Below are 25,751 nucleotides of genomic sequence, written 5' to 3' on the forward strand. Positions count from 1 at the left end.
TTTGATTGTGCAGTTACAATTTATTGCAACCTATATCCTTAGGATTGACAGCAAAAGTTTTCCTAGGCTCAAATTCAAAAGTGAAAAATCTTTAACACTGCCATTTCATTTGAAAACGTGCAAAAACTGATCCAGTGCCTCCCATACCAGAGTATAAACTATGTTTGCTGTAGCCACATGTTCTTTGTAAACCAGTTGATGCCAAATTACTTATTTTCATTAGAAGCAACCTGTGCCATGTGGTCCAGGGCTAGGAACAGGAAATTCACTTCTGTATTTGTTGAACAGATGTTATCTTCAATTCATATCATGTTCAGTCTGATTGCAGATCAATCCACAACAGGTCACAATGGAGTTCATAGTTTGAGCAAGAAAACAAGATTTGCTTTTGACAATCAGAACTGCATACAGCTGTCTTTTAAAGTCTGAGGCTCTTTCATGTTTTTGTACTTCAGTCACAGTCCAAGGAAGATTAAAGTTCTGGCTTTGCCTAGACAGCCAGTTCTTAGTCCTGCAGGATGTGACACTGCCAGTTGTCAGTTATGCTATGTGCATCTTCATCCAAAAGTCATTTTTCCAGAATACCAGAAACAAATAAATTTGAGTTCTCCATGCTCCCCTCCACTTTATGCCCACGTTCTCCATAGGTCATGTAGTGTCACAGATTTATTTGGATACTCCATGCAGTTTAAATTAAACTGGCCACTTATTCCTGTGCAGATGAATAGAGGGCCTCAATCTGCTCCTGGAAGACTTTAACAAGCTCTGGTCGCTTTGCCTTCATTGTTGGTGTCAAGAGTCCATTTTCTACAGTGAACATCTCTGTGTGAATGTACAGATCTTTAACCTATTAAAGGAAAATTATTTAGCACATGACACTCACATAATTAGAAGACAACAGTTCTTTCCAGCTTCCTTGAGCTCAGTGCAAGAATTCCAGTCCCAGAGATCCAGTAAATAAACTGGTTTTTGATGGAAGTCAAACTACTTTTGGCTGACACAGCAAGAGGGTGAAACTACAGACCAGCCCCTGCAGCCTGTTGTGAAGCTCCACTCCATCTCATGGCAAATTGCTACTGTTGCCCTGTACAGCCACTGGTCTCTTGGTCAAGAGAGGAGCATTGGCCAAGAGACCTGCAGCCAGTCAACATTTCACTGACTGCTTCAGTCAGCTGTTGGGAGCAGTGGCCTTAGGTCCCATCCTGGCACAGTCAGTATCAGGAATTAGGACTTCCCAGCCATTGTATTAGCCATAGAGGTGCTTGTGACAAGCAGGATTTGAAAGGACTCACTTGTTCAAAGGATTTAAGGCCAGCCTGTCTCCCCAGTTTGATCATATCTTCTAAAATAGCTTTCTTCACTGCCTGGAAGAAAAAGAGCAGAAGCAGACTGGATAAAGCTGCCATTTTGTAATTGCAACTCAAGACCATAACCATTGCCCAGTCAGGGAGAACTGGCAAGAATACATATTCCAACATTCATCCCATATTAAGGCCACTGTAAGATCATGTCTATCTTCTCATTGTAAAAGAAGCAGCAATAGCCCTTGAAACATCAAGAGATACCTATACTCAGTTCCAGTTTTCACTGTAAGGCTGCTCGTATGACTCACCCAGCATTAAAGCAGTTTAATTTACAAAAAAAAGGTGGATAGAACAAAGTCAGAGCAACACAAGATCGGATTTCAGAATTAAATTCTGTCTCTAACCTACTAAAAACAAAGCCACTCACAGGATTTTTGCAGAGGTCTTCATAGGAACCTTTTACTCCCAGTTTTGCTGCAAATTCTGGAAGCGTCTCTGGATCAGGAACCACTATACCTATTAGAAAAGACTGAAAACAAGTGGAAGTCATGCTGAGAGCAAGATAAGGCATATTAAATGTCTTTGTGAACTTGATTGTGAACAGTGTTTCTATAACAAGTCACATTTACATCCCCATCCATTTTCAGAGTTTCAAAGGTAGCTCCAAGGACTTTCAAGTCACTGAGAGATGAGACAGCAATAATTGAAGTACTAGTGCTGTTTGTCACATGTGCTGAATGCTCCAGCAATTACTTTTGGCTAGTTTATAAATTTAAGACTGGCCTCTGCTACCATTGGTGGCACCTCTGTGGCAAAGGAATGGAGAAACACTTCTGCTATGGAGAAGGGCTGTGAGAGTTGGGGTTGTTCAGCCTGGAGAAGAGAAGGCTCCATGAAGACCTTATTGCAGCCTCTCAGTACTAAAAGGGGGCTTGTAAGAAAGATGGCAACAAATTTTTAATAGGGCCTGTTGCAATAGGACAAGAGATAATTATTTTAAAATGTAAGACAGTAAAATTAGACTAGATGTAAAGGAATTTTTTACAATTAAGGTCATGAAACAATGGCACAGGTTGCCCAGGGAGATGACAAATGCCCCATCCCTGGAAACATTCAAGGTCAGGCTGGCTGGGGTTCTGAGAAATGTGATCTAGTTGAATATGTCCCTGCTCATTGCAGAGGGGATTATTCTATGATTCTAAACTGTACAGAACTGACCTAACATGCTAATCTCATACAAGTCTGTAATTAGCCTTTACATAGCGTGCAACTTGATGCCAATTGTCAGTTGGGAAGTCTATAGGTCTGAAAGCATATTCCTATAAACACGGTACTCTTGGGAACAGATCTTGTTTAAGAACATGCATATATTTGTGCCCTGATCATCCAGAACACATTGTGGGAGGAATTTTGCAGGATGCTCACGCATAACATCGCTTACCCTCAGGCTTTCCCCATGTACAAAGACCTGGGCTACAGGACCACTTCCAATATAGACATTTTCTATCTTCTCTGGAGCAATGTATTCTCCTTGTGCAAGTTTAAATATATTCTTCTTCCTGTCAATGATCTTCAGCGTTCCATTCTAGAAGTTAAAAGTGGAGGTCATTAGTTGCAAGTCTCTATCTTGCTTATATAACAAGATAAACAGGCTTAGCTTTGTTTTATGAAAGGCACATGCTAGTCTACTACTGGTCTTTGCGTTCTATTGAGAGAATGGGCACTTTGTCTAATTTCTCCAGTTAACTCAGGACATGATTAGACAGCTCCTTTTTTCTCCTTTGACAGAAACCAAGACACCTCGTTACGTCACTTCTACAGTGAAGAATAGTCTTAACTATGGGCCTAACAGGTGTTATTTGAGATCTTGTAACCTAATTGGTCTTTGGAACTTTGCCTGGAGTTACTTGAATGATAAACTACTGTATAAAGGCTTTTATCCTAGAATGCCATGTTTTGAGATTACTGTAAACTAACAGGGATTCACATCCAAGGGACGGTTTGTGTTAAACAATTACTTACTGGCAACCACTTCCCTATGTCTCCAGTGTGGAGCCAGCCATCTTTGTCAAGTGCTTCTGCTGTCTTCTCAGGGTCTTTCAGATAACCCTTGAACACATTTGGTCCTTTAATGCAGACCTGTAGTAAGTAAGCACAGAACATTGTTAGTCACCAAGTCTTATGTTTCAGTATTTCCTGACATGCACAGGAGATGGTGCCTACCTCGCCTTCATTGTTAGAAGAGAAGTAGCTCATTTCTTCCACATCATCTAGTTTTACAATATTACAAGCCAGAGGGGTTCCAACATGGCCTAAGAGGAGGGGGAAAAAAAAAAAAAAAGACTGCAGCAATACTAGATACTTAATGGCTTTGTTCACTGCTTTAGCAAGAACCAGTATTGTTTGAAGGAGTCTGACATCAAATGTTCACAAAAGTTATTTAAATGCCGTTTTCAGACAGTTAATGCAGGACAAGTAACAGCTAAGTCTCAATGCTTAGAGTGTTATTGGTGTAATCAACCAGACCAACCCCAAACCACATTTGCCACCACAGGAATCCCTCATAGACCCTGGTATTCATTTCCATTTAATTCTCATTATGCTCTGCAGTTATGTGGGCCCAAAGATGATGACTTGAGCTTGAATTTAGAATACATTAAAAATAGCCTTGCCAAGATAAAAGCTAAATCTTCACAGTCAGGTAGTCCTTCAGGAAAATAGTCAAGTATCATGTCTAATATTTTAGATATAATTATTTGAGTAAAACATGCAATTTTGGAGATAAAGCTAGTTCCTTAAAGCCATTTGTGAAGTCCCTGTTCAGTTTGCTCAGCTCTCTATATTCCTTTCCTGTATGCTGGGACAGGGTCTAATCTGACCTATGTTACTTTACACAAGGGATCCTCATCTACTTGAGTCAAGAATTTTGGTACCTATTAAGCACACAGGTGATTGTTGCTACCAAGAGTCACTGAAGTTACGTATTCATGATTTAATTTTAATTAAACTAAAACCAGTAATGCATCAAGGCTTCAGCACCCCTTTCTGTTGACAGCTCTGGGAGACTGTCCAAGTCCTAGCTGCCTTACCTGTTGTCCAGTCTCCAGGCATTGAGAAAGTGCATCCAGCTGAGCATTCAGTCTGGCCATAAGCTTCAAAGATCTGTGTGAGAAAGGATGAATATTCCTCGAACATCAAGTCCTTGGTGTGAAAGAGCTCTATTTCAACTATGCCCATGCTCAAATCTTCTTCTTAGGAAGGAAGCCAATACAACCTTAGCCTTTAAAGTATCTTGATCTAACTGGTGTAACCAGGTGTTTAAGTTCACCTATCCAAACGTTGCTTTGGTCACCTCATTTTCTGCTCTCAAATGTGTTACACTGGGAGCTCATTGACTATCAGAATAAGCCTCAAAGCTCAGAGGTAGCTGCCTGACTTTCAGGGCTGCATGTTCCTACTTCTGCTGCTCTATTTCTCTTCCCAGAGCCCACAGCATAGTGTTTTGGTAGTGTAGTTTGAAGTCAACTCTGCAGAATTTTTTTCCTGTTACACTAAACTTCAGTGAAGCAGCCTGTCAGTCAATACCCAAGACTGACAGCAACCTCCCCAGGAACAAGTTGGGCTGGAGCACAGCTGTATCTCTGGGCACTTATTTGGGCATAATCAAACAAGTCTTACTTTAAGAGAAAACTCAGCTTACCTGACAGCCTAATGCTGCTCTCAGAAATGCCAGGACAGAGGGAGATATGGGGGCTGCGCCTGTTACCATTATACGCACTCTTCCTCCCATGGTCTCCTACAAGGGAAATACAAGCCGTCAGATCCTCCAGTATTACACTGCTCAGTTTATTTACGCTTGGAATAATTTACCTGAACTTTTTTGAAGACTAGCTTATCCCAAATGCTGTCATTTCGAATGATGCCCTGTTTTAATTCAGCCATCTTCATAGTCGCAGCCACGTTTAGCAGGCAACGTTTCACTGGGCTGTTTGCACCACTCTGTATCTGCAGGGAAAAGTATCAGTGATTCTTGGGTTTAACTCACATCTGCACCTCCCATTCTTGCTTTGTTAAGAGGCACCACATCTTACTTCACTGTTCTAAGGTCTATCTTCACTGCTGCCATGTCTAAGAGATGAACTCAGAGACAATACTTATTCATGTTACTGCTGACACACTGCAGCCACAGCTTTGAGTAACAGGGATCCTTCTAGCTTTGCACTTGCTTCATTTGCATTCCAAAAGTAAACAGACTTTTTGTATCTGAACAGCAACAAACTTAGCCCAGTTATGACTGGATACACTGTTCTTATACTCCAGGTCCCAGGACTCTTTCCATGTCCTCAGAGAAGATTTTAGAGAATTCTTCCTGCCAAGAAGTAATTAACTAGTGGTGACATTATGACACAATCAATATGCTCACTAGGATATATGAACGCGAAGATGATTTAGCTAAAATTGCTCACATACCTTGTCATATACTCTATTCAGCAGTCTTGGTACAACTGGAAACACCGTTGGCTTCAAGGTTTTCATGTCATCTGTTAGCAGCTTGATGTCTCCTTGGAAGAAGCCTACTTTTGCTCCACAGCTGTACATCACAGCCTAAAGATTGACCAGACTAAGCTCAGTCAAGGGTAATTCCTAGCTTCATTAGCCATAATTATTTGTCTATGATAAGCAGCAAGATTTTCAGTGCCCACTTGTAGGAAAGTTATTCTGTGAATAGGTTTTGAGGACATACAGATTGCTATCGTATCTTTAACTATAATTTGATTCATAGAAGCTCAGATGTATATATCTGTACATACCTGTACAACTCTCTCAAACATGTGAGCCAAGGGAAGATAGGAAATGGCGATATCTGAACTCGTACACTCAATTGTGCCCTAGAGGGGAAAGAAACAGAAGTAGGTTAGCATTCCCTATGCCTGCCTGAGTTACTCTTAAGTAGAAAGTGGATAAAGTTTGGATCAATTTGACTACTTTGAAATACACTTCAAATGACTGAAGCAACTCATGCTCATCCATCACGTGTTCAAGATTTGCAGCTCTCACACTAGATCAAAATTAGTTTTATCTTTTGGCAAGACTTGTAATAGTGTTGTTTAGTACTCTTGGCATTTAGGACTGACTCACTCTAGAATAACTTCTACACAGAAGTTCTTGTTCAAGGTTAAACTAAGGTTCTTTCAATACTATTGTCCCATTGAAATATGGGCACTTAGGAAAGCATCAGTTTCTGGGAGCGAATAATTTACAGAAAGTGCCCACATTAAAGCTGTTTGCGTGACTGAGGGACATACCCTGATGATCACCATTAGAAGTAGCTTACCTCTGTGCATCTAAGGAAGGAAGCAGCATTTGAAACAACATTTCGGTGTGTCAGCATGGCTCCTTTAGGGTCACCTTTGGAGACATCAAGCAAAGTCAGCTGTAGCTCTAACTCCTTCTGCTGTCAGTTTTCCATTTTTTGTTTGGCTCAGTCTGAACTATTTTGGTACTAGGCTCAGTCACAGCATGCATTGTCTTAAGAGTTCACAAATATGCCTCATCTTGAACACTTGAACAGCTACAGATGTTACATAAAGGAAATGGCTACTGAAACAGCAGAGTAATTGGGAGTAGCATAGAGAATGCTGAAACAAGATTTATTTTTTTTTTAGTTTCCGTGGATCAAAATACACACATGGGTAAACAACCGATCTCTTGAACATTAGGACTGTATTTTTCATAGGGGAAGACAACATGAATTTGGCTGTTCTTGCCCCCAGTTCTAAGAAGCTTTGTCTTAGATTACTTGTAGTGACAGGGTCCCAAGTAAAACTGCAATAGTGGTTTGACACTGCTCTAATGTATTGTTTTATATTCTTAGGATTTCCTATTTTTGTGCTGGGAAGCTGCAGGGGTAGGCTGGTCCACTGGGGAAGCATCACCATATATTCTCTTACCTGTGGTTCCACTTGTAAAACACACAACAGCAAGATCATCAGGCTTAGGAGGCTGAAGAGAAAAAGCCACATAAGGTCAGTGTTAGGATTATAGTGCTTATCAGTATTTACATAAAATTCCTAAACTGTGATTAACCAGGAATTCTGGTTCATAAAAGAAAAAAATCCTGCCAGTCTCCTCTACTAACATGGCAGGAGGTCTTTTCAGAGATTAGTTTTCAAAGTTTATAACTGTGCCATAGAGATACTTACAACTGGTTGTCTGATGTTGTTTTTTCCCAGCTCCTGTGTTAGAGAAAAAACACAGCTTAGCAGATGTGCAACAACAATAGATGAATAGATAATTCTATTTCAAATACAACACTTGTTTTTACTCTGCCTCTTGATGCTCTGTCTCATTCAAAGAGAGATGTCTTCCTGAATTCAATACACACAACTCTGAAAAACTGACTACTGCAGTTGTGGAAAGCACAAATTTGAGTGTGCGGAAAGTGATCGGGACTACTTGAAGAATTTGGAAGTCCTAAGTGTACATATTTAATTTTATTTGACACAGGCCATATGTCTTATATTTTACATGTATGCAAGATTAAGCCTAGTATTGGGATGTCTAAGCAGCCACTAATTTGAATTTACAGTTTCAATTAGGCTCAACTGCCAGCTTAGAACCCTGATAAATCCTGTTACAACTGTACCATGAATTAAGCTAAGCAAGTCTTCAGTTTCATGCATGCTGAGTGTCCACAACACATGAACACAACTTTAGTCAATGGTTTGAACTCTGCAAGGCCATTTGGCTAAATATATCAAGTTTCAAAATTACTGCTCATCAAGATCCAAGCTACAGGAGTGACAACCAGATAATGCTTACATTAAAGTGTCATTGTTGCCACAGAAGGTCAAGATGTCAATCTGGCAAGGTATTCCTTGGCAAGATGAAGCAGAAACCTTTAGTTACCTACCTCAACCTCCTGCAGTGACAGAATTTCAAGTCCCACTTTATCTCCTCTGTCCTTGAGCTCTTTATCAAAGAGATCCATGAGAACAATAATCTTCAGACATGGGGTCTTTTTTTGCTCACAGTTCTCAAGCAAGACCTGTGCCTTCTGCGGCGTGTCACAGATCACTACACTTATGTCAGCTACAAAAAAGAAATTACGTTTCAGAAGTCTGTTTAGAAGACATTAGACCAGTGACAGCTCAGAAGCACATATGTTTAGAACACAGCATTGGTTTGTTCTAAAGCCATTTGCATTTGTTCCTATGGATTGAGTGGTTTGCTTACAGTGCTAAGAAGGTTCCTCCTACCATCATCAACTGATTGTATTGGTAGAATCTTAAGTTTGCTCAAAGTGAGGGCAAATGCTGAGGGACTGAAGAGAAATATCTTCACTCTCAGTCAACACAGGCATTTAAATTTTTTGTATTACCATAAGAGTTCAGAATTGTCCTCACTGATTGTTTAGGTTTAGCCATCTTCCTTAAATCCAAAGAAATTTAGGCCTGGTTGAAAGAGGCTGCTAAATTCTGGAGTTAATACCTCAGCTTCCCCACGTGTGCAAGTGAGTTTTACACAATTATAAAAGCATTTCCTTTAAATTGGCAAAGGAATTGGATTTGCCTGAACATGCTGGTTCCCCATTAGACTACTAAGTCACAGCTGTGTAGTCCCAAGGCAAGACCTGTTTGCAAGGTTCACCAGCATAACTGTTGAAGGGATTTTGTTTGGCAAGTCCTGTTTATGGGGTGGATCCCAGATTACTATGACAGTAGTGCATATTATTTCCCCTATGTCTCCCAAAAGACTGGGGGAAGAAAGTCTGAAGATTTATTTAAGCTTCCTTACCAGTTTCTTCCATGATGGCATGTTAGTTGTTGCTTCTGTAGAACAACAGGCACTAACCAGATAGATTAAACAGATTTAGGAATATCTTTACCCTTCCCTCCTCCATTCTTTTCATCCTATAACTTTAAATCAGAGACACACATCTAGTCTTAATTTGCATGCAAGTCTGTCTGCATTGTCTGATTGTTTGGCAGTGTGGGATTTCAAGATTTCAAAACCTCAAATAGCAAACAGTTGAGCACTCTGATTGCAGAATGGTCCACAGAATCTAGCAGGTCCTTCCGTGGACTTGCAATCAAGACACTAGGAAACATAAGAATCCCACTGGACTCTTCTAGGCATTAAACCATGTGCCCTGCAAAGCAGTTTCATTTAAGAAAATAAGTGTCTATAAAAGTATAAGAACAGTAAGGCTAAAACTACTCTGATTTTCACAACAAATTCCCTTGAACTTAGCCCTCTCAAAACAAAGTTTCTTAGAAAAGTCATTATGAAAGAGTGGAAGTCAATATTTACCTCTGTTAACAATATATACAATGGCCTCTGCCCCCAGGGTGTCATAGAGTGGAACAGCAACCATCGAGTAGGTGTAGCAGGCATACTCTGAAATGGTCCACTGAAGAGAGAAAACAGCACAGCTAAGGAAAACTAGCAACTCTCAAGACAGGATTGCCTACAGATTTCATACATCTTAACTGCATCCCCCATGCACTCAGTAGTGGGGGGAGTTATGTGAGGAGCACATCCATGAGAATCAGAGTAGTGAGAATTCAAGATCATTGTATTACATGCTTGGAGTGGTATGTGCTCAGACAGTAAAAAGGGAACCAGGAAGGAAAAAGAGTTGTGATTGTTCCTCATGTGGCCTCAAGCTATTTAAATACCGCCCTCTCACCCCAAGGTGTCAGAATGTTGTGGGAAAGAATATACTATTTGTTGCTTACCTCTGGCCTATTCTGAGCAAAAATGCCAATAAATTGGTTTGTTGATGGTTGGCATCCTTTTTGCAGAAGCCCTGATCCCAAGTATTGAGTTCTGTCTAAAACCTGTAAGATAGTTTTTTCCCACTTTAGTGTTACAAGACAGTGTCTCAAATTAAGGCATCTGTCATTTACTATACTCACCTGTTTGTATGTCAGCCACTGATAAGGTTGCTTGGGTTTTCTGTAGCCTAGACAGTTACCATTTCCTAATGGAAGAGTTCAGAAAAGCAATTTCAAAGCTCAGTACTGAAGGTGCATAACACTTCAATACAATACTTTAAGTGGGAAATATTTTCCATCAGTCATCCAGCTAACTGCACAGAACATAGAAGGACAATGTCCATAGTTAAACACTCTGCCCAAACCAAGATTGTAAGACTGCTGGCTTTATCCTTACAAGCAATACTTCCAAGATCTGGTGATATTTTCCCATTTCAGAACCCAAATGAAATTGAAATAGCTTGCAAGCTATCACATATTTCCATGCATAGTGACATGTCCACAAATTCATATCTGTTGTAAACAGGCAGTAATTTTAAAGTAAAACCCACATGGTAAGATAAAGCAGAGGTGTTCCCCCCCACAATTCCTCTGATGTTTATTATCTGCTGACTCTTGACTGCACTCTACCACCTTAAGCTTCTGATGTTTATTCCCACCCAATCTGCCAACTAAGACTACAGCTAAACTGGGACAAGGAGAGACATGGTCGCTTGTCTCTCCACCCCACAGAAGGCTAGAAAAGCTTTTGCTAGTCTGAATTTTACTACAGCCAAGACACAAGGAAAAAACTTATTTACTTGTGATAGACAAGTACTAACTAGGAGATACAAAGCTTACCAGAAACATATAATCCTCTCTGTAAAGCTTCATACAAGGTTTTACCATCTTCAAAGTAATAAGAAAGCAGGTTATTATCTGTCAAGAGTGCACTTCTTCTGGCTCCTCCCTAGGAACAGACCATGGTCATGAAAAAGTGCAGAACAAATGAAATGTCATTCATTCCTCAGCCATTGTCTGACCAATGCCCTTTAAACCATTTCAATAGCATTGCATTGTTAGGGAAGTCTTTTTCCTTCCTGATTTTGATCTACTCAGTCATATGCAGAGGAATTTTCTAGATGGCCTACATTAACATTTGATTACAGGTTATTATTGACTAGGACTGAGTGCTACCACTTGTCTAGTTACAAGAAGTATAGCACCAGCTTCTAAGCTGATGCAGTGCATTTAAAATACAGGAATAAGTCAGTGACAGCCAAGGCTATCTGGTAAAAAGCCTATCTAAAGGCAGGAGCTGCTGTTTCTCACTCAGCATCTTAAGGCTTCCCTTCTTCCCACCATACTGCTCAGTTGTACACCTGGGAGAGAAGGCTGTGTATGTCAAACAGGAGAGTTTCCACTGGCACCCACAGGCAGAATGGATCAGTATTCAGATTAAGCTCCAAATTAGAGCATGCCTACAAGCAAAGAAAGTATTACCTCAATTCCTACTGACTGCTTGTTCAAGTCAACAGGAGGCAAAACAGGTTTTGGCCTGCTTACTACCCACAGGAAGATGACAGATCCAAATACAATAAGACTAATCAATGCTGGTGTTGGGAGCGGTGAGAATAATACTTGAAGTATCCAGATCATTGTGCTGGATCAATGGAGCCAGAGTTGAACCTGAAATAAACAGGAGGTTTAGTAGACTTGAGTTAGAAGCTCTAACTACTCATGAGCCATGGTTACTTAAGTAGCTTGTTAAGCAATACTGCAAATCATTTCAGCAGTTTGCCCCTGAAGAGTCCTGGTACAATTATGAAGCATGCTTATGCAACGTTTTAAACCTCTTAAGAGATCTCAAGTCACCTGTCCCCATAAATCTTAATCTATGCTGCATCCACTCCACAAAAAAACTGAAGTCCAATGAAGTCACACAAGGAACAGTTTACTTCTATTCAAGAGTAAAAAAATCTGCCTGGGGAAAACCAGTATATCATTTCCCAAATAAGTATAACCAAAAAAGGCCAAAAGTTCAATGATGTGCACCATGGAAGTAAGAAAACTCCCCAGTATTATAATTCTCCAACAGAAAGGAGTTTTGCTGAAATAGTTACCGTATTGCTAAATTACATGTTTGTCACACCTACATATATAAATCTGCAGGACAAGAAGTATCTTCATTGTCAGCTGCTCTTACTAGAAAGCAGGGTTCATTCTAGACAAGTATTTCAGATAGTGACAGCATGTTCAGCATGAGATACAATACATGTCAAAACTGTGAAAGTTTCTTTCCACTAGGAAATGGTGACCTGGAAGTCACTGTGTGCACTGGAAGTCTAGCTGGGAAATACAGAAACAGTACTGCTGCTTGCATCCTCCAGAGTGTCTTCTTTCAAGGGCAGGGAAGCAAAACCTGAGAACATAAACTTCCTTATAAGAGACAAAGAAACACCTGAGCTTTCTCCCTTAGAAAAAAAGTATTTTAATCTCCAAAATGTTCTGATATGTTTAAGATTGAATCACCAAGAGACATTACTGCTTTTTGTCTGAATCAACTCAGATCTCACCAACTTATCTTTGCTAGTGTCTAAACAGCTATGCAGGAGACAACACATCACACTTTGCAAGATGAGTAACAATAAATACCCTTTCAAAGTCCTTCACACAGAATCAGAGGAACCTAGTTCGTAGATAATATGTCAGCTAGCAACTAACTAAATCCCCATACTAGAAGAATACCAGGCATCCTGAAGCAATGAGTTCCAGTTACCCTTTAACTATAATTCCAAGGAAGTTGAAGGTATTTTACAAACCATCAGTAAGTTCAGCCAGGGCCCAAAGTCAGAATCTGGGGTTTTGAGCCCAGACTGACCAGAGTTAGATTACCCATGTCTGTGTTAATCAGCAGTCCTAATGTGTTCTCTGGTGAGAAAAGACATGCTTTGCACACTCAGCATCTGGATAAGAAATGGTACCTCAGAGGCTTGTCATCAAGTCCAAGCTGCCAAATGCATATCACCTACATATCTGAGGAGTACCAACTCCCTAGTCCTCTTTTCTACTCTAAACCTTGGTTACCATGTGCCCTTCAAAACTCCTGGCCTTGGCTTCATGTACTGAGAGCCCAAAAAGATTGCGCTACAGCAAGAAAGGTAGAAATTGCCCTTGGGACTCTCTACTGATGGACAGTTCCTGTCATTGAGCATATTAAACCTATGGGAGCACAAACCTATTCTTTCTGTAGCACATCATATCACCCATCTCCACCCCCTTCCTTTGGGCCTTATCAATTGAGCCTGGAGGAAAAAAGCAAACCCTAAAAGCAGGTCTGCTGATTAAATTTACATTCAGGGCAAAGCTATTTAGCAGTTTAAGTTTAGCACTGCTCAGTTTGGAAGACAGAATTTGGCAATCAGCTGCTCTTCATGATATCATGAATCATTCATCTGGCCTTGTAACCCATTACTGGAGCAGTTCGCAAGCAGCTTTCTGTAGGTGATTAAACTGTATCTGGCTTATGGTGTGAGTCAGCCACTTCCTCTTTTGGTAACATGAGCAGGTCACTTTTTTTATAGCACAAGCACTGAGGCAGTTTGGTAGAGGCATCTCTATTCTTCAGCATGAGGAGTTGGATATCCAAGCTTTATTCCTTTAACTCAGAGCCCACTACTATATCCAAGTGACAAAGCAAATCACACTTGCACCATTTGTATGTTGGAAGCTTTCTAGACCTTTTCTAGACCTTGACAGATCTATTTTCACATCTTTTTAGAGGGATACCAGAATACTCATGTTCAAACTCCTCTAAGTTTTGAGTAGCAGCAACCAGTTTGGGCCCTTTTCCAGCCTTTTCCCATCTCCAGATTGTCAAAAGGAATTTGCATTCTGTACCTTTCACATGACTCTTCCCTGGACATGAAATTTTTCAATCAGCAGTGAGAGAATAGAGGTATATACAGGTAACCAGAGATCACAGGTACAGCTGTACCAGTTTTAATGACTGAAGTGTGTTCATATGCTCATTTTAATAGTAATTTTGAGACAATTTCCTAGAAGCCATGAAGGATTGGTTGACTTTAGAGTATCATGCTAGAGGTAAGAAACAAAACTGGGGATTATATCTGTAGCACCAAGTCTTCCACTATAACTTATTTATGCTGCTTAGCATTAACAGTGACTAGTCAGACAGATCAGTGCGGTTGTTACAAATACCTGCTGTCTATTATATGGACTTATTTGGTAGAAACTTCACTGAAGACACTTGTCTGACCTTTTTGTGGTATGGATCACAGAACCCAGTAACCCCAAATGCTCCATGCAGCAGTAGATAAGTCATTGTAAATTTTTCCACTGGGGTATTCTCATGTTCTCATTGACTTACATGCAAGGCAGTTTGTACCAAGACACGTAGGAAGACTGAGCATAAAGGTCTGAAGGATAATGATGCTTGGAGCAAAGAACTCAAAGTTCAGAGAGAACACCTCAACAAGAGACTATTATTAAATGCAGCAAAGTTTTTGCCTTCAGGTTCTGAATTGTTTACACAAGTCTCTTGCATAGAAAGAAAGACCAGACATGCCTACAGCTAGTCAAAAATGATTTTCAGTTATAAGCCAAATGATTTTTTAATTTAAAGAAAGACCTGTTGACAAGTTTCTCTCTAAAGCTTGGGAAGTATTATGTGCTCATTTGCTTCCAGGATTTGGGTTTTGGTTGGTTTGGTTTGGGTTTTTTTGTTGTGGTTTTTGTTTTTTTTTAACTGTCTTCATTAGCCCACTTATACCACTGAATGAGACTATATATGCAGGAGTCAAAACCTAACATCCTTTAAAGATACAGATGTTAGTGTTATGTCAAAAAAGCACAGATACCTAGATCTGTGTTTTGTGCAATACACAAAAAATGCTTTTCATGTGAAAAACTATTTTCAATTCCCTTACTTTATTAATAGAATAGTGACAGTGTTTTGCTTTTACTTTCCAACCATGCTTCCACAAATGGGCTTTAGTCACTTCTATCAAGGCACATAGGGTGTTTTATTCAAGCTGTGGCAAGACATGTCAGCAAATTTGTCTGAATTCCCAGAATTAGGGCAGTTGTTTCCTATGCCTAGAGCTTCTACTGTAACTACTTTTCAAATCCACGTTACTGCTAGTTTATCACCCCTGGTACCCTCCAAAAGCCACTTAATCCTACTGCCCTCAAAGCAGAAGACCCAGAGAGAGGACAGGAGTCTGAACTTGGCAGTTTCCTGTCCATGGTAGGAGAACAGCCTAGATCTGTCCTGTGAAACAGCTACAATTGGAGTTTAACCCACAAATCCAAGTGCCCTGTGCATAGATAATACCTGATCTGTATGAACTTTGTGAAAACTCAACTTAGTGCAGCACAAAACAAAGCCAGAGCCTTTTTGACAGACAGCAGCTTCCACTGCAAGAGCAAGTCTGCGAACCAGTTGCTTTTAAACATGAAGGTGTCAGAAGTGGAGTGCTTGAAACCCCAGAGTTCTGAAAGGCTCAGCTCCCAGATACAAAATGCACAGGATGTCTCGAACCACCTGTTAAGCCTCTTGTGCAATAGGATGCTGGACAGCTGAAAATCTACTTAGGTTGTCCACCCTGATCAATGGTCAGGGATAAGGTGCATTAGGCTCCAGAGTACAAAGGCTTAGTTTTTATCAGAAAAGATTACAGTGATATCATTTACAGCCTTGAGTTCAGAAGTACACATTCTCATTTCTGCTGTAGCTCGCCACCTAAAGCTAGAAGGAATTATATTCTCTGTGCTCTCCAAGTGAGGAGATTCTCTCCACTGGAAAGTGACTGAGCTTTGTACCTTCAAGCCCATAAATATGAAGAAAGAAATCAGTGTTATCTCCATTGCAATTGTTCTTTACAGAAAATAAAGCAACCTCTGAGACTTGCATGATTTCAGAAGCAATAGTCATGCACTGCCTGGGACAATGTCTTCTAGAATTACATTTGTAATCTAGAATTCTTTGTATCAAGTTTGTCTAAACTTCTGAGGTGATCATGACAGCATGTTTGTCAGCATTAGTAAGGTAACACTGACTCTTTCCAAGCAGGAAGAGCAGACTACAACCACCTACACTGGGGTCACTAATTCGTTAGTTGACCACCAGTACCTCACTCTTTCCATTTGCTTACACAGTGCAGCTCTTGCCTGGTGTCATCCTGCAGATGTGAGCCACTGTGCCCGTTCTTACTCCTTGGAAGCAATATATCCCATCTTCCTCCAGCTGCAGCAACAAGTCTTGTGTTCTGAAGGGTTTAGGAAAATCTAACTTTTAGCATCCAGACAGAAGCTAAAGCACAAAAGCTCAGCAGTGACTGCTGAAAAGAGCCAAGCAAAAACCACAAGCAAAATGCTCAGTAACCTGCATTAAGCCCCAGATATGCTTCAGTTAGGCTTGCTTTCAGAGTACCTCTTATGAGAGTCACAGCCAAACAGTTCAAGCACCCTTTGATCTTAGCTGAGAAGTGCTACTAAGAGGTGGGAAAGGATGAGGCCTCAGTAACTTACTTACAGGAAGTGCCCTGTGGTTTCTAAGCCTTACTTATGAAACCTATTGAACTTTGGCTTCCAGTAAACTTAAACAGAAAGGTCATTTTCTAATAAGGAATTTTAGTATGTTGGATATTACTGTCCCTCCATCAGGAGTGCAACAACATCATGACACCACTTACTACTAAAAGTTATTTTCTCAGATGAATTGAAAAGCCAGGTTTTCATATAGCTTTTTTATCAGTTTTTTTTTGAAAGCTACCTACTCAGAGAGATACCTACGTACTCAAAAACATGTTCAACTAGCCATTTGAACTTTCTGAAATTTAAAAAATAGGCAGTATAGCAAGTTCTGTTACTGTTCATCCTGTTAGATAATACAGGTTCACTTCTTGCAAAACTTGCATAATCAACATTTTAATAATAGGAAGTTATCCGTAGTGATAGAGCATGGTTTAAAGAGCTAAGTTTAAAGCTCAGTTTGAAAATTCACATAGAACTCCTAAGAAAACTAGAATATTATCATTAGGCACCTTAGATGCCACACAGAGAAAAGGTAGCACTGAAAGTTTCTAGATGCTAATGTCTTCTATCACTTCATATTATTACAGCACTTACATTATGGAGAACAAAGAGCAAACGTGTATCTGAACTTCACTCAGCCCAAGGTTCACATCTAACTGATAGCACATTACCAGAGATTTCCTGGTAGACTCTTAAGAACTCATTATCTTGAACCCTGCAGCTAATTACTACGCTTGCACGTTGGTTTTAGTAAAGCCCATGTGAGTAATAACAAGCAAGCCCATGAGCAATAAAACAAATAAAGTATAACTTTGTTACTTACACAGAAAATATTGCAGATCAAAAACAGAGTTGAGAAGCAGCGATTAAAGGTACCTACCATTGTGAAAATAGGGTGGGACCCTTAGCAGCATAGTAGCAAACCAACATTCATTAGGTAACACTCCTGTTAAACACTACAGCCAGTTCCCTCTCCCCAGTTTAAATAAATCAGCAAGCAGAAAAGCATGCTGGGAGGGGAGCTTTAAATAGCAGGAACTTGTGTGGGGAACTGGAGTGGTTAAAAAAGAAAGTAATAAAAAAAACCAAAACAACTGAAGAGGCACATGATAAATTTATTGAATTTTTTGGTTTGCTGATGAAAATAGCTTGAAGTTTATGTGTTTATGAAGATCTAACTAAGAAGTGAACTAAAACATTTTGAAATTATATTTACCATTTATTATTCATAATGTGTTTGCTATTATTTTCTCTATGTATAAAGCCATATTCTCAGCAATAGAAATTTTTTCACTATAGCTGAATGTACATTAAGCTGAGCAGAGCTTTGTAGCCTGGAATATCAACAAAATGCTTTGAGTACAGTATTTCTCATACACTGCTGTAATGGACTTGCTAGTAGGTTGGATTTCTGCTGCTGGCTTTGGTTTATTTGGTATTGGCTTTTTTGTTGCTGTGGGTTTTTTTTTCCTTTTTCTTCCCCCCCACCCCCCCCAAAAAAGCTACCTCTCTCTTTCTGCTGTGTTATAGACTTACATAGGTGCAATTATTTGCACAAGGTAACAGTGAATCATGTTTCAAGCTTCAGTTTTGTTTCCTGGTATGACAGGGATTGTCTTTATGGTTTTACAGTTGTATTTCTTTGTTTAAAAGTTTATAGCTGTTGCAGTTTCCCTTTTTCTCTTTAATGCTTGTCTAATAGAACTGAAATTTTGCAGTAGGTTTGGAGGGGTGGGAAGGCAGTAACTTCACCCATGTCCTTCAGTGCCTTAATCTGTATTTTAGAATTGTTTTCCCACTTAGCAGTTTGCCCATCTGAAAGTTTTTCTGCACTGTGTGATTTCAGAATAATCTGCTAGACCAACTATAAAGCTGGAATGGAATTAATATAGCATGTACTTGCATCCAAAATACAACCTGTCCTGGACCTTGGCTTGCTAAAACACATAGCCCCTACTAATTGCAATTATGTTTTATTGCTGCTGTAAACTCTGTACTGTTCAGGTAAAGCTAACTTACATGTAGTTGTGACATTATTTAGCAATGTAGATATTCTTTTGGGGAACTGAGGCTTAATTCACTGATTTTCCATTTTATATGAGGATGAAAAAGAAATAGCTTTATCTGCATGAAACTCTTCTGCCTTTGGCTTTGCCTACCCAGACCTGTTCCTGTGGCATTTAAGTGAAGTTGTGAGCTTCAGCTTTAACAGTCCCAGGCAGGGTGTGTTTGTGCTTAGAGAAAAGTAATGCCCCTTACAGACAAAGAAAGCAAGGCCAAGCACACCCAGCCCAGCCAGCCCCATTATCACCTTTTCTGTGTGCCCCTCTGAGGATCTTCCCCTTTCAGATATTTGGCATCAGACTGTTAATTTTCCACAAGAAAGAGAAAAAAGAGTGAATTTGCTATGATCAGCTGTTGGGTAGCAATGCTATGTATCTCAGGTGCATTGACTTTGGCTGCAGGTGTGAGAGAACATGCCCACAGCTCCTTCCTACCTGGCCTGCCAGGAGCCCAGCATGTGATGCTGAGGTCCACAAGCTGGACTGTATTGCCTGGACTCAGTGAGCCTCACAGCTCCAACATAAATTGGATCAAGGGATGCACACAGGAAAGCCTTCGAGAGGATAGCTTCTCCCTAATAATTGGTTCTGTTCAATGCTCATAAATTAGAATACAGCTGATGCTCTTTCCCTGAGATGCATAACAAATGACATGCAAATGCTGAGGCTCTTCATTTCTGGTAAATGATCGGAAGAAACTCCAGATTTTTGAAAGGCACAGATATATTTGCTGTTAGTAATTTTCTGACAAAAAATAAAGCAGTTATCAATATCTCAATCTTTGCTTCTCTTTGTACCTGTATATAAAATATACACCTGCATCCCTCGTACCCATTAGCAAACTAAGATGAGCACTACGTAGGGTACGTGTATACAGAATTCAGGTTGTTTCATTTCTGTTGTCACTGTCACAAAAGTTTTGCATAAAGGATGAATAAGATGAGCTTTTGTAATAAACCTTAAGGTCATGGCACAACATGAGCTTTTGCTATCCAAAGATGCCAAAACAGGCTTTCTACATATAACAAATAGCAGAGGATGTAAATAAATGAAGGGGAAGCATTGTCTCTGGGTACAGTTTTCTCTGTTGTCACTTCAAAACTTGGATTTAAATTTTGTGAGTCTGCGGGAATTGTGAGCTCACTTTATTTGAATGATTTTTGAATTCCGGTTTGTTTTCTTAATACTGTAAAAATAATCATTCTTTATGGCTCTGCTCTGCTTTTTGAGGGCAGTGTCTGGCTTTTGTAAAGCACAGTAACTGCACTGGGACATAAATGATCTTCTCAGAGCACAAGTGGGTTCCTTATGAAAGGTAGTATGGAAAGAATTATAGGCTTGGAAGAGCAGCATGCTTTTTGCAAGTTCTCTTACTTGCAGCTTGATTTCAGGTTAATCTTTGTCTCTGCTGCCCCCTCCTTTGTTACAGGTCTGTACACAAGCTGCAGCTCTGTACACAAGCAAGAGCTTGGAGAAAGCTCCATCTCTATAGCTACAAAAAGCAGTTGTACTAAGGCGATGGCAACAGTCTGGTGTGCAATACTCTAAGATCTGTGCATTTAAAACACTAGAAAAGGCATTATAGCCAGCTTCTAACCCCTAACCCCAGTTAGGGGTTAAGGTCTTATTGTAGTAAATGTTGCCAATAAATTTGTGCATATAAATGATCTAGGATATAACAAGTTTTTACTGCCCGTGATGCTGTGAAAACAAATGATTCTTGTATTTTTGGAACTCTGTTTTAAACATTAGTCTGAATGGGACCCTGGCACTGATACTCTGTACACTGTATCTTTAAATAGGCATAACTAACAAACTGATAAGAAAATGGCTTCAGCCTGGACAGTAGGCAGGTTTCCAGTTCCAGCCAGTCTATAGCACAGGGGAGTGTGCAGGTAGCTGCTTTCGCTCAGGTTGTGATTTCTCTGTATGCCACCCCTGAGCCCAGACTTGCTGCTTTGAAAACCTACAGCCAATCACACAGCTGTTGCCTTTACCAGAGCACAGGGTGATAAGAAAGGTGCATTGGATCCAGGTATTGAAGCAAATTAAGGTTATTATCCCACTTGCAGTACTTCTCTGCAGGAGCAGGAAGCTGAGTCCTTGAGAAACACGGGCTGTGATCAGGAGGGATTTGCTTACCTTCCTTGAGTGCTGGAGGAGGGTGAAGGGGCTGGTACAGTTTGCTTCCTTCGCTGCTTTACAACTCCAAGTGGGTGTTCAAGGGTTGGTCCTTCCCCAGCTCCCGTGGTGCTTCCCCAGCTCCTGGGGCAGGACTAAGCCCCGAATCATCAGTGTGTGGCTTTAATAAACAGGCGACACTGCACCCGGGTAACCTTTGAACCTGCCTTGCAACAGGTTCAAAGGTAAAAAAAAAATTATTCCTGATCAAATATAAAGAGCAATTTTAGCTGGTTAGAAATGTTAAACATACAGCTCTTGCGCAACAGCGCTAGAGGAGAGCAGCACATTGTGAAAGCTCACCCCAGCCCTGCGAAAGCTGCGCACTTGGGATTTTAACAGGACTCTCATTTCCTCAGCGTGCGTGGGGCACTGCGTAAATCTTATTCCACTGAGAAAACTGCCTCTTAGATTGCACTTTGAGCAAGCAAACATATTCTGATACTTTTCACCAAATACTTTGTGTAGGGGCCTCTCCTTAACATGTCCAAACGCTGAGGTCTGGGTTTCCTCTGCAGCTCAAGTGGTCTGTGAAGTACCTCACTCCTTTATGGTAGGGGCTCTCAGCGCAGTTGGGAGGTATGGGGGGTTGGTCATTTTGCCATGATGCACCTTCTGTTTTGAAATTGTGCAAAAGGTATTGCACTTGCTGGACAGGCAAGTAGGCCAAGCCTGTTTTGTGAGAGATTTCTTGTGTTGATTTAGCAACTGTGTGTTTTTTGGGTTTTTTGTTTGTTTGGGTTTTTTTTTTGCCTTCCTCCATCTCTGAAATGGGAATAAGATAGCAGCTATGCTTAATGCTGCTTGAGAAAGACCCATCTGTGAGGTGAGGAATGCAGGCTGGGCTGGCAGGTGGAGCTTCCTGGCTTCACTTCCAAAGACTGTGGATGTGATCTTTGGAAGATGTTTTCACCTCATGATCCAAAAGATAAGGCTAAATAGCAAAGTCCTTTCAGCACTCACTTAATAGTGTCAGGACTGATCAGGATCATGAAGCTTTTGTTGATTTCGGTCTGGTTTGTCTGGTGCTGGAATTTGACTCCTGTACGAAGAGTAAACCAATACTAACACTTTTCACTTAAGACCTTAAGTATTCTTGATTGGGCTGGGGAACCTGCCTGTATCAGTGGACATGAATAAAAATTGAAGCACCTGTGCCAACACAAATTCTCATGCTAGACCTTCTGGTTGCAACCTCCTTTAAGTTTTTAGAAAATGTCATTTTAAAGAGGATGAAAGAAAATGAATGAGATGGTTCCAAACTTGGTGTAAAGAGATAATACCAGTGTGCAAGTCTCTTGACTTCTATCTGTGGTGCATCTTGCATATGGGAAACAAAGCAGTTGAGTCAATGCTGTTATGAGGTATGCAACAGATACTAATAATTAGTAGCTGGGCAGGTCCCCGTTCAGCCTAAGTGGATATTGCCTCATCTCAAAAGGGCTAAAGTGACTGACACTATCCGTAGTTTTGGCTCCTGGATGCATTTTATATGCCAGTGGGGGGGGGGGCGGGGGGAAGGCGGGGAAGTAGAGCAGAGTCACTTTTGGAGGGAACAAAGCCAATTACCTGTGCTAGCTGTATGTGTAGGTGTGACTGTGTTTCCTTCTCCACCCTTGCTCCCTGGTACGTGAAATATATGGCATTTTACCTCTTTTGAACAGCAAATTAATCCAAGTTGTGGTGTTTCGTCACCTCTCACCTATATAGTTTCTTCCTGATGAATGAAGACTATTGATTAGTTCACAGTCAAAAACTGTTCTGGGAGACCTGACCCACTTGGAGCAGTGAGTGTGTTGTCCCTGAGTCTGGCAGGCTGGGCTCTTGATCAGAAGTCCTGCTGAATGGTGGGTAACCGTTTATCAACTTGTTTTGAAAGCAGGTGTGAGAACACATGTTCACAAGCCCTAGAAGACATGTGGGCTTATGTTCTGTAGTGGAGGCCTGTCTGTGTATATTATCTGTATTCCTTGTTTCTGAACGAGTGATGCTGTAGTTTGTGATCTCAGTGACCAAAGCGCAGGACCAATGACATAAAATAGCCTAGATCAGCTGTGGAAGCATCACCTATGTCCCAACTCTGAAAAAGAGGAGCTCAAGGCAGACCTACACACATAGGTTTCTTCCAAAAGATTGGAAAAAAAATTGTTTCAGTTCATGAAAATGGTCATTTTTCCCCTCAAGACTTAATTATGAAGAAAATGGATGACAAATGATATGGTGAATTCTCTGTAGGTTAGCAGGGGCTCTATGAATTGTATAAGGCTAGTCATTTTTGAAGTGTCTGAGCAGGTTATGACTCAAAATATTTATTCAAACTATTACTTTTTGACAGAAGTGTCTGCATGCATGGGATTTTCATGCAGGTAAGAATAAAATTTTTCTTTTGCTAGTTTTTGTAGGTGATAGAAAGCTCAATAGTTTCCCTTCTCTGTTTAGATCCATTTTCTGTGCTATCTAAAGGATCAGCAGTCAGATTAACACATCTTTCAAATGTAATCTTTTGCACCTTGTGCAATTCAGGTGACACTTGAATGATGAAGAAAGGCACCAAAAGGAAGCAAAAGAAATTGAATGGAATGTTTCTTCCAGCTCCACTACTGAAAGCAGGATTCAGAGGCATATTTTAGATACCTGCCAATGAACATGTAACTGTGGGGTATCCCTGAATGCTGATTTAAAGTGATTCTTGCTGAGGTTGTGCAACCAGTCTGAGCTGTGAAAGAGTGGAGCTAAAGGTCATTACCATATAAAGCTGCAATTTAATCACTTCTAGGTACTATATAAGAAGGTTTTTTTTTTATTGGTCTTGTGCAATTTACTCAAATGCAATAGGCTGTTGAATGATAAACACAAAACAAACTCTAACCCTTTAGCCTAAATAATTACTCCGACAGTAGTAAAATTTGGTGACAGGATATTATAAGTCATTCTTACTGTGTTAAAGCATTTGTATACAAAGGATGGGTGTGTAGCTAAACTGCTTTGATCAGTTAAGGAAAATGCACGTCTGAATATTTGCAGTTGCGCTGTGGTGCCCGAGAACGACTGCACACTACTGTTGTTACTGGATATGGCTGCTGCATAAAACTGAAAGATCTGAGTGAATCTACTGTTTCTGTATTGCCATTGACAATCCTGCATTCTCTTCTCTTCATGCAAAGTTTGAGTAGTGTCTCTGTAAGTGTCTGTGGTTTTAAACCCAGACAAAACAGGGTCTTAGGATAACTTTGAATGTTAAATACATACCAGTATGAGCTGGCACCCCCTACTTTGCAGGAGCTAAAAGCATCTGATTTCTATCTTGACTTGATGACTCTAAGAATAACAAATGATAGATAATTCTACTGATTTTGACTGGAAACTATGGAATATGTTATAATGTGTATATACATTGGTCTATTTGGGATCAGAATTTGTCCTCAAAAGACTAATTCTTCTGAGCTCTGACACAAAAAAATATTTGGCATTGATCACTTCTGTTTAATCTGATAACCCTCATAGATGAAAAACTAATGAAGCTCTCTCTGCATAGTCTCCAATGCAGCAATGCCATTCCTATTTTAAAAGACCTGAATGCCATATATTGCACCTTAACGCTGGAGACCATCCAGTATGAATTCTGCCTGGCTGTGAAAACAAGGCTCTGATGAAAGTCTGTAGATAGATTAAATCATCAGGTCTTTTCTTCCTCTGAAGGTTAATGACATAGGGGGGGCCACTGAAACATGAAGTGGGCAGACACAGTGAATACAAATGAGCTTGCAGCAACTCCTGAAGATTTCATGGTATTTAATACCTGATGAAAATAAGAACTGCCTATCAGGACTGCAGGTCCTCTGACATTTTGAAGCTCAACACAATTTTGTTGTTTTGCCCATGCAGAGCTTGTTTTCTGCATCAACTCCAGACTTCCAAGTCCAATCCTGAAGCAAGTTCCAAGAACTGAAGATGCAATTCATTTGCTCAGTAGTTTCCATAGTTCAGCTCTGTTGTTCTGCTTACACATTAATCTAAATGTTTTGCTGTACTTAACCTCCCCTACTGCCAGGATAAGATGTGGGCAACAGAAGCAGACATGGCAGTTTATGATCAGAGACTTTGACTATTGACCATTCAAACTGGAGGCAGAAAAACTGAGCAAATTTTTCCTAGTGACTTTAGACTTTGGATCTTCATACTAATAAAAGAAAAAAGAGCTAATGTTCAAAGTAAGCAATATCTGACGTGTAATATTTAGATGATGAAAGTTTAAAGACCACTTGGATTGCTTCTGTGTTATCACAGTGCTGTAATTTCTTCAGGTGGTTAAACTTTTGTTGAAACAACAAAATTCCATTTTTTTTTAAGGTACCATGCTTTTGATGGTGCAGTGGTAAATACAGTGGTTTGCTAAGATGTCTGTTACAGTTCTTTTTGTGTTGTGTCTTGGACCTCATCTGTTCACCTGTGCTTGACACAAAGGATAAGCCTTGAAATTTAGTTCTTGTTCTTATATTCTGAGATTTGGGGTCCATCTCTAATTTAGAAACTCTCTAATACAGGGACTTTTTCTTCTTTTCAGGATGAGATAATGCTATTGATGTTGATGAGGTGCAATTATAAACCAATACAGAGCTCCACCTTTTAAAATACAGCAGATCTTCTGCTTATACCTTGTTATTGGAACAATGCAGAATGCCTGTAATTTCTGAAATCTTTTCTTTTCATCTGTGCTTCAGTCTGAGTTAGTTTTGTCCAGATTAAAGACCAGACTGAGTATAAGAAGTTCAAAATGTGGCTTGTTGTGAGAGAAGGAAGGTCTCCAATGCTTTTGTGATTTAATTCTGTGGGCTTCATTAGATGCATAGATTTAAAAGACCAATGAATTATGATATCTGATCAAT

At 40.1% G+C, this 25,751-nt stretch overlaps 1 protein-coding gene across 1 annotated transcript; it reads right to left on the reverse strand.

Annotated features, from left to right (window-relative positions):
• Positions 1-20,913, reverse strand: ACSL5 (acyl-CoA synthetase long chain family member 5). The gene is made up of 21 exons (XM_027750081.2): positions 20,827-20,913; positions 11,567-11,752; positions 10,925-11,033; positions 10,226-10,290; positions 10,046-10,147; positions 9,618-9,717; positions 8,218-8,396; positions 7,508-7,540; positions 7,256-7,307; positions 6,640-6,713; positions 6,116-6,193; positions 5,775-5,909; positions 5,175-5,309; positions 5,005-5,100; positions 4,394-4,466; positions 3,528-3,616; positions 3,327-3,443; positions 2,746-2,889; positions 1,732-1,833; positions 1,293-1,364; positions 1-847 (listed from the first exon to the last, which is right to left on the reverse strand). The coding sequence occupies exons 2-21, from the start codon at positions 11,720-11,722 to the stop codon at positions 707-709; spliced, it is 2,052 nt and encodes a 683-aa protein (XP_027605882.1). The 5' UTR covers positions 11,723-11,752; positions 20,827-20,913; the 3' UTR covers positions 1-706.
• Between the last annotated feature and the right edge of the window lie 4,838 nt (positions 20,914-25,751).

The sequence above is a fragment of the Pipra filicauda genome, unplaced genomic scaffold (genome assembly GCF_003945595.2).
Source record: "Pipra filicauda isolate LSUMZ 115617 unplaced genomic scaffold, ASM394559v2 scaffold213_size2393758_pilon, whole genome shotgun sequence".
Classification (NCBI taxonomy): Eukaryota; Metazoa; Chordata; class Aves; order Passeriformes; family Pipridae; genus Pipra; species Pipra filicauda.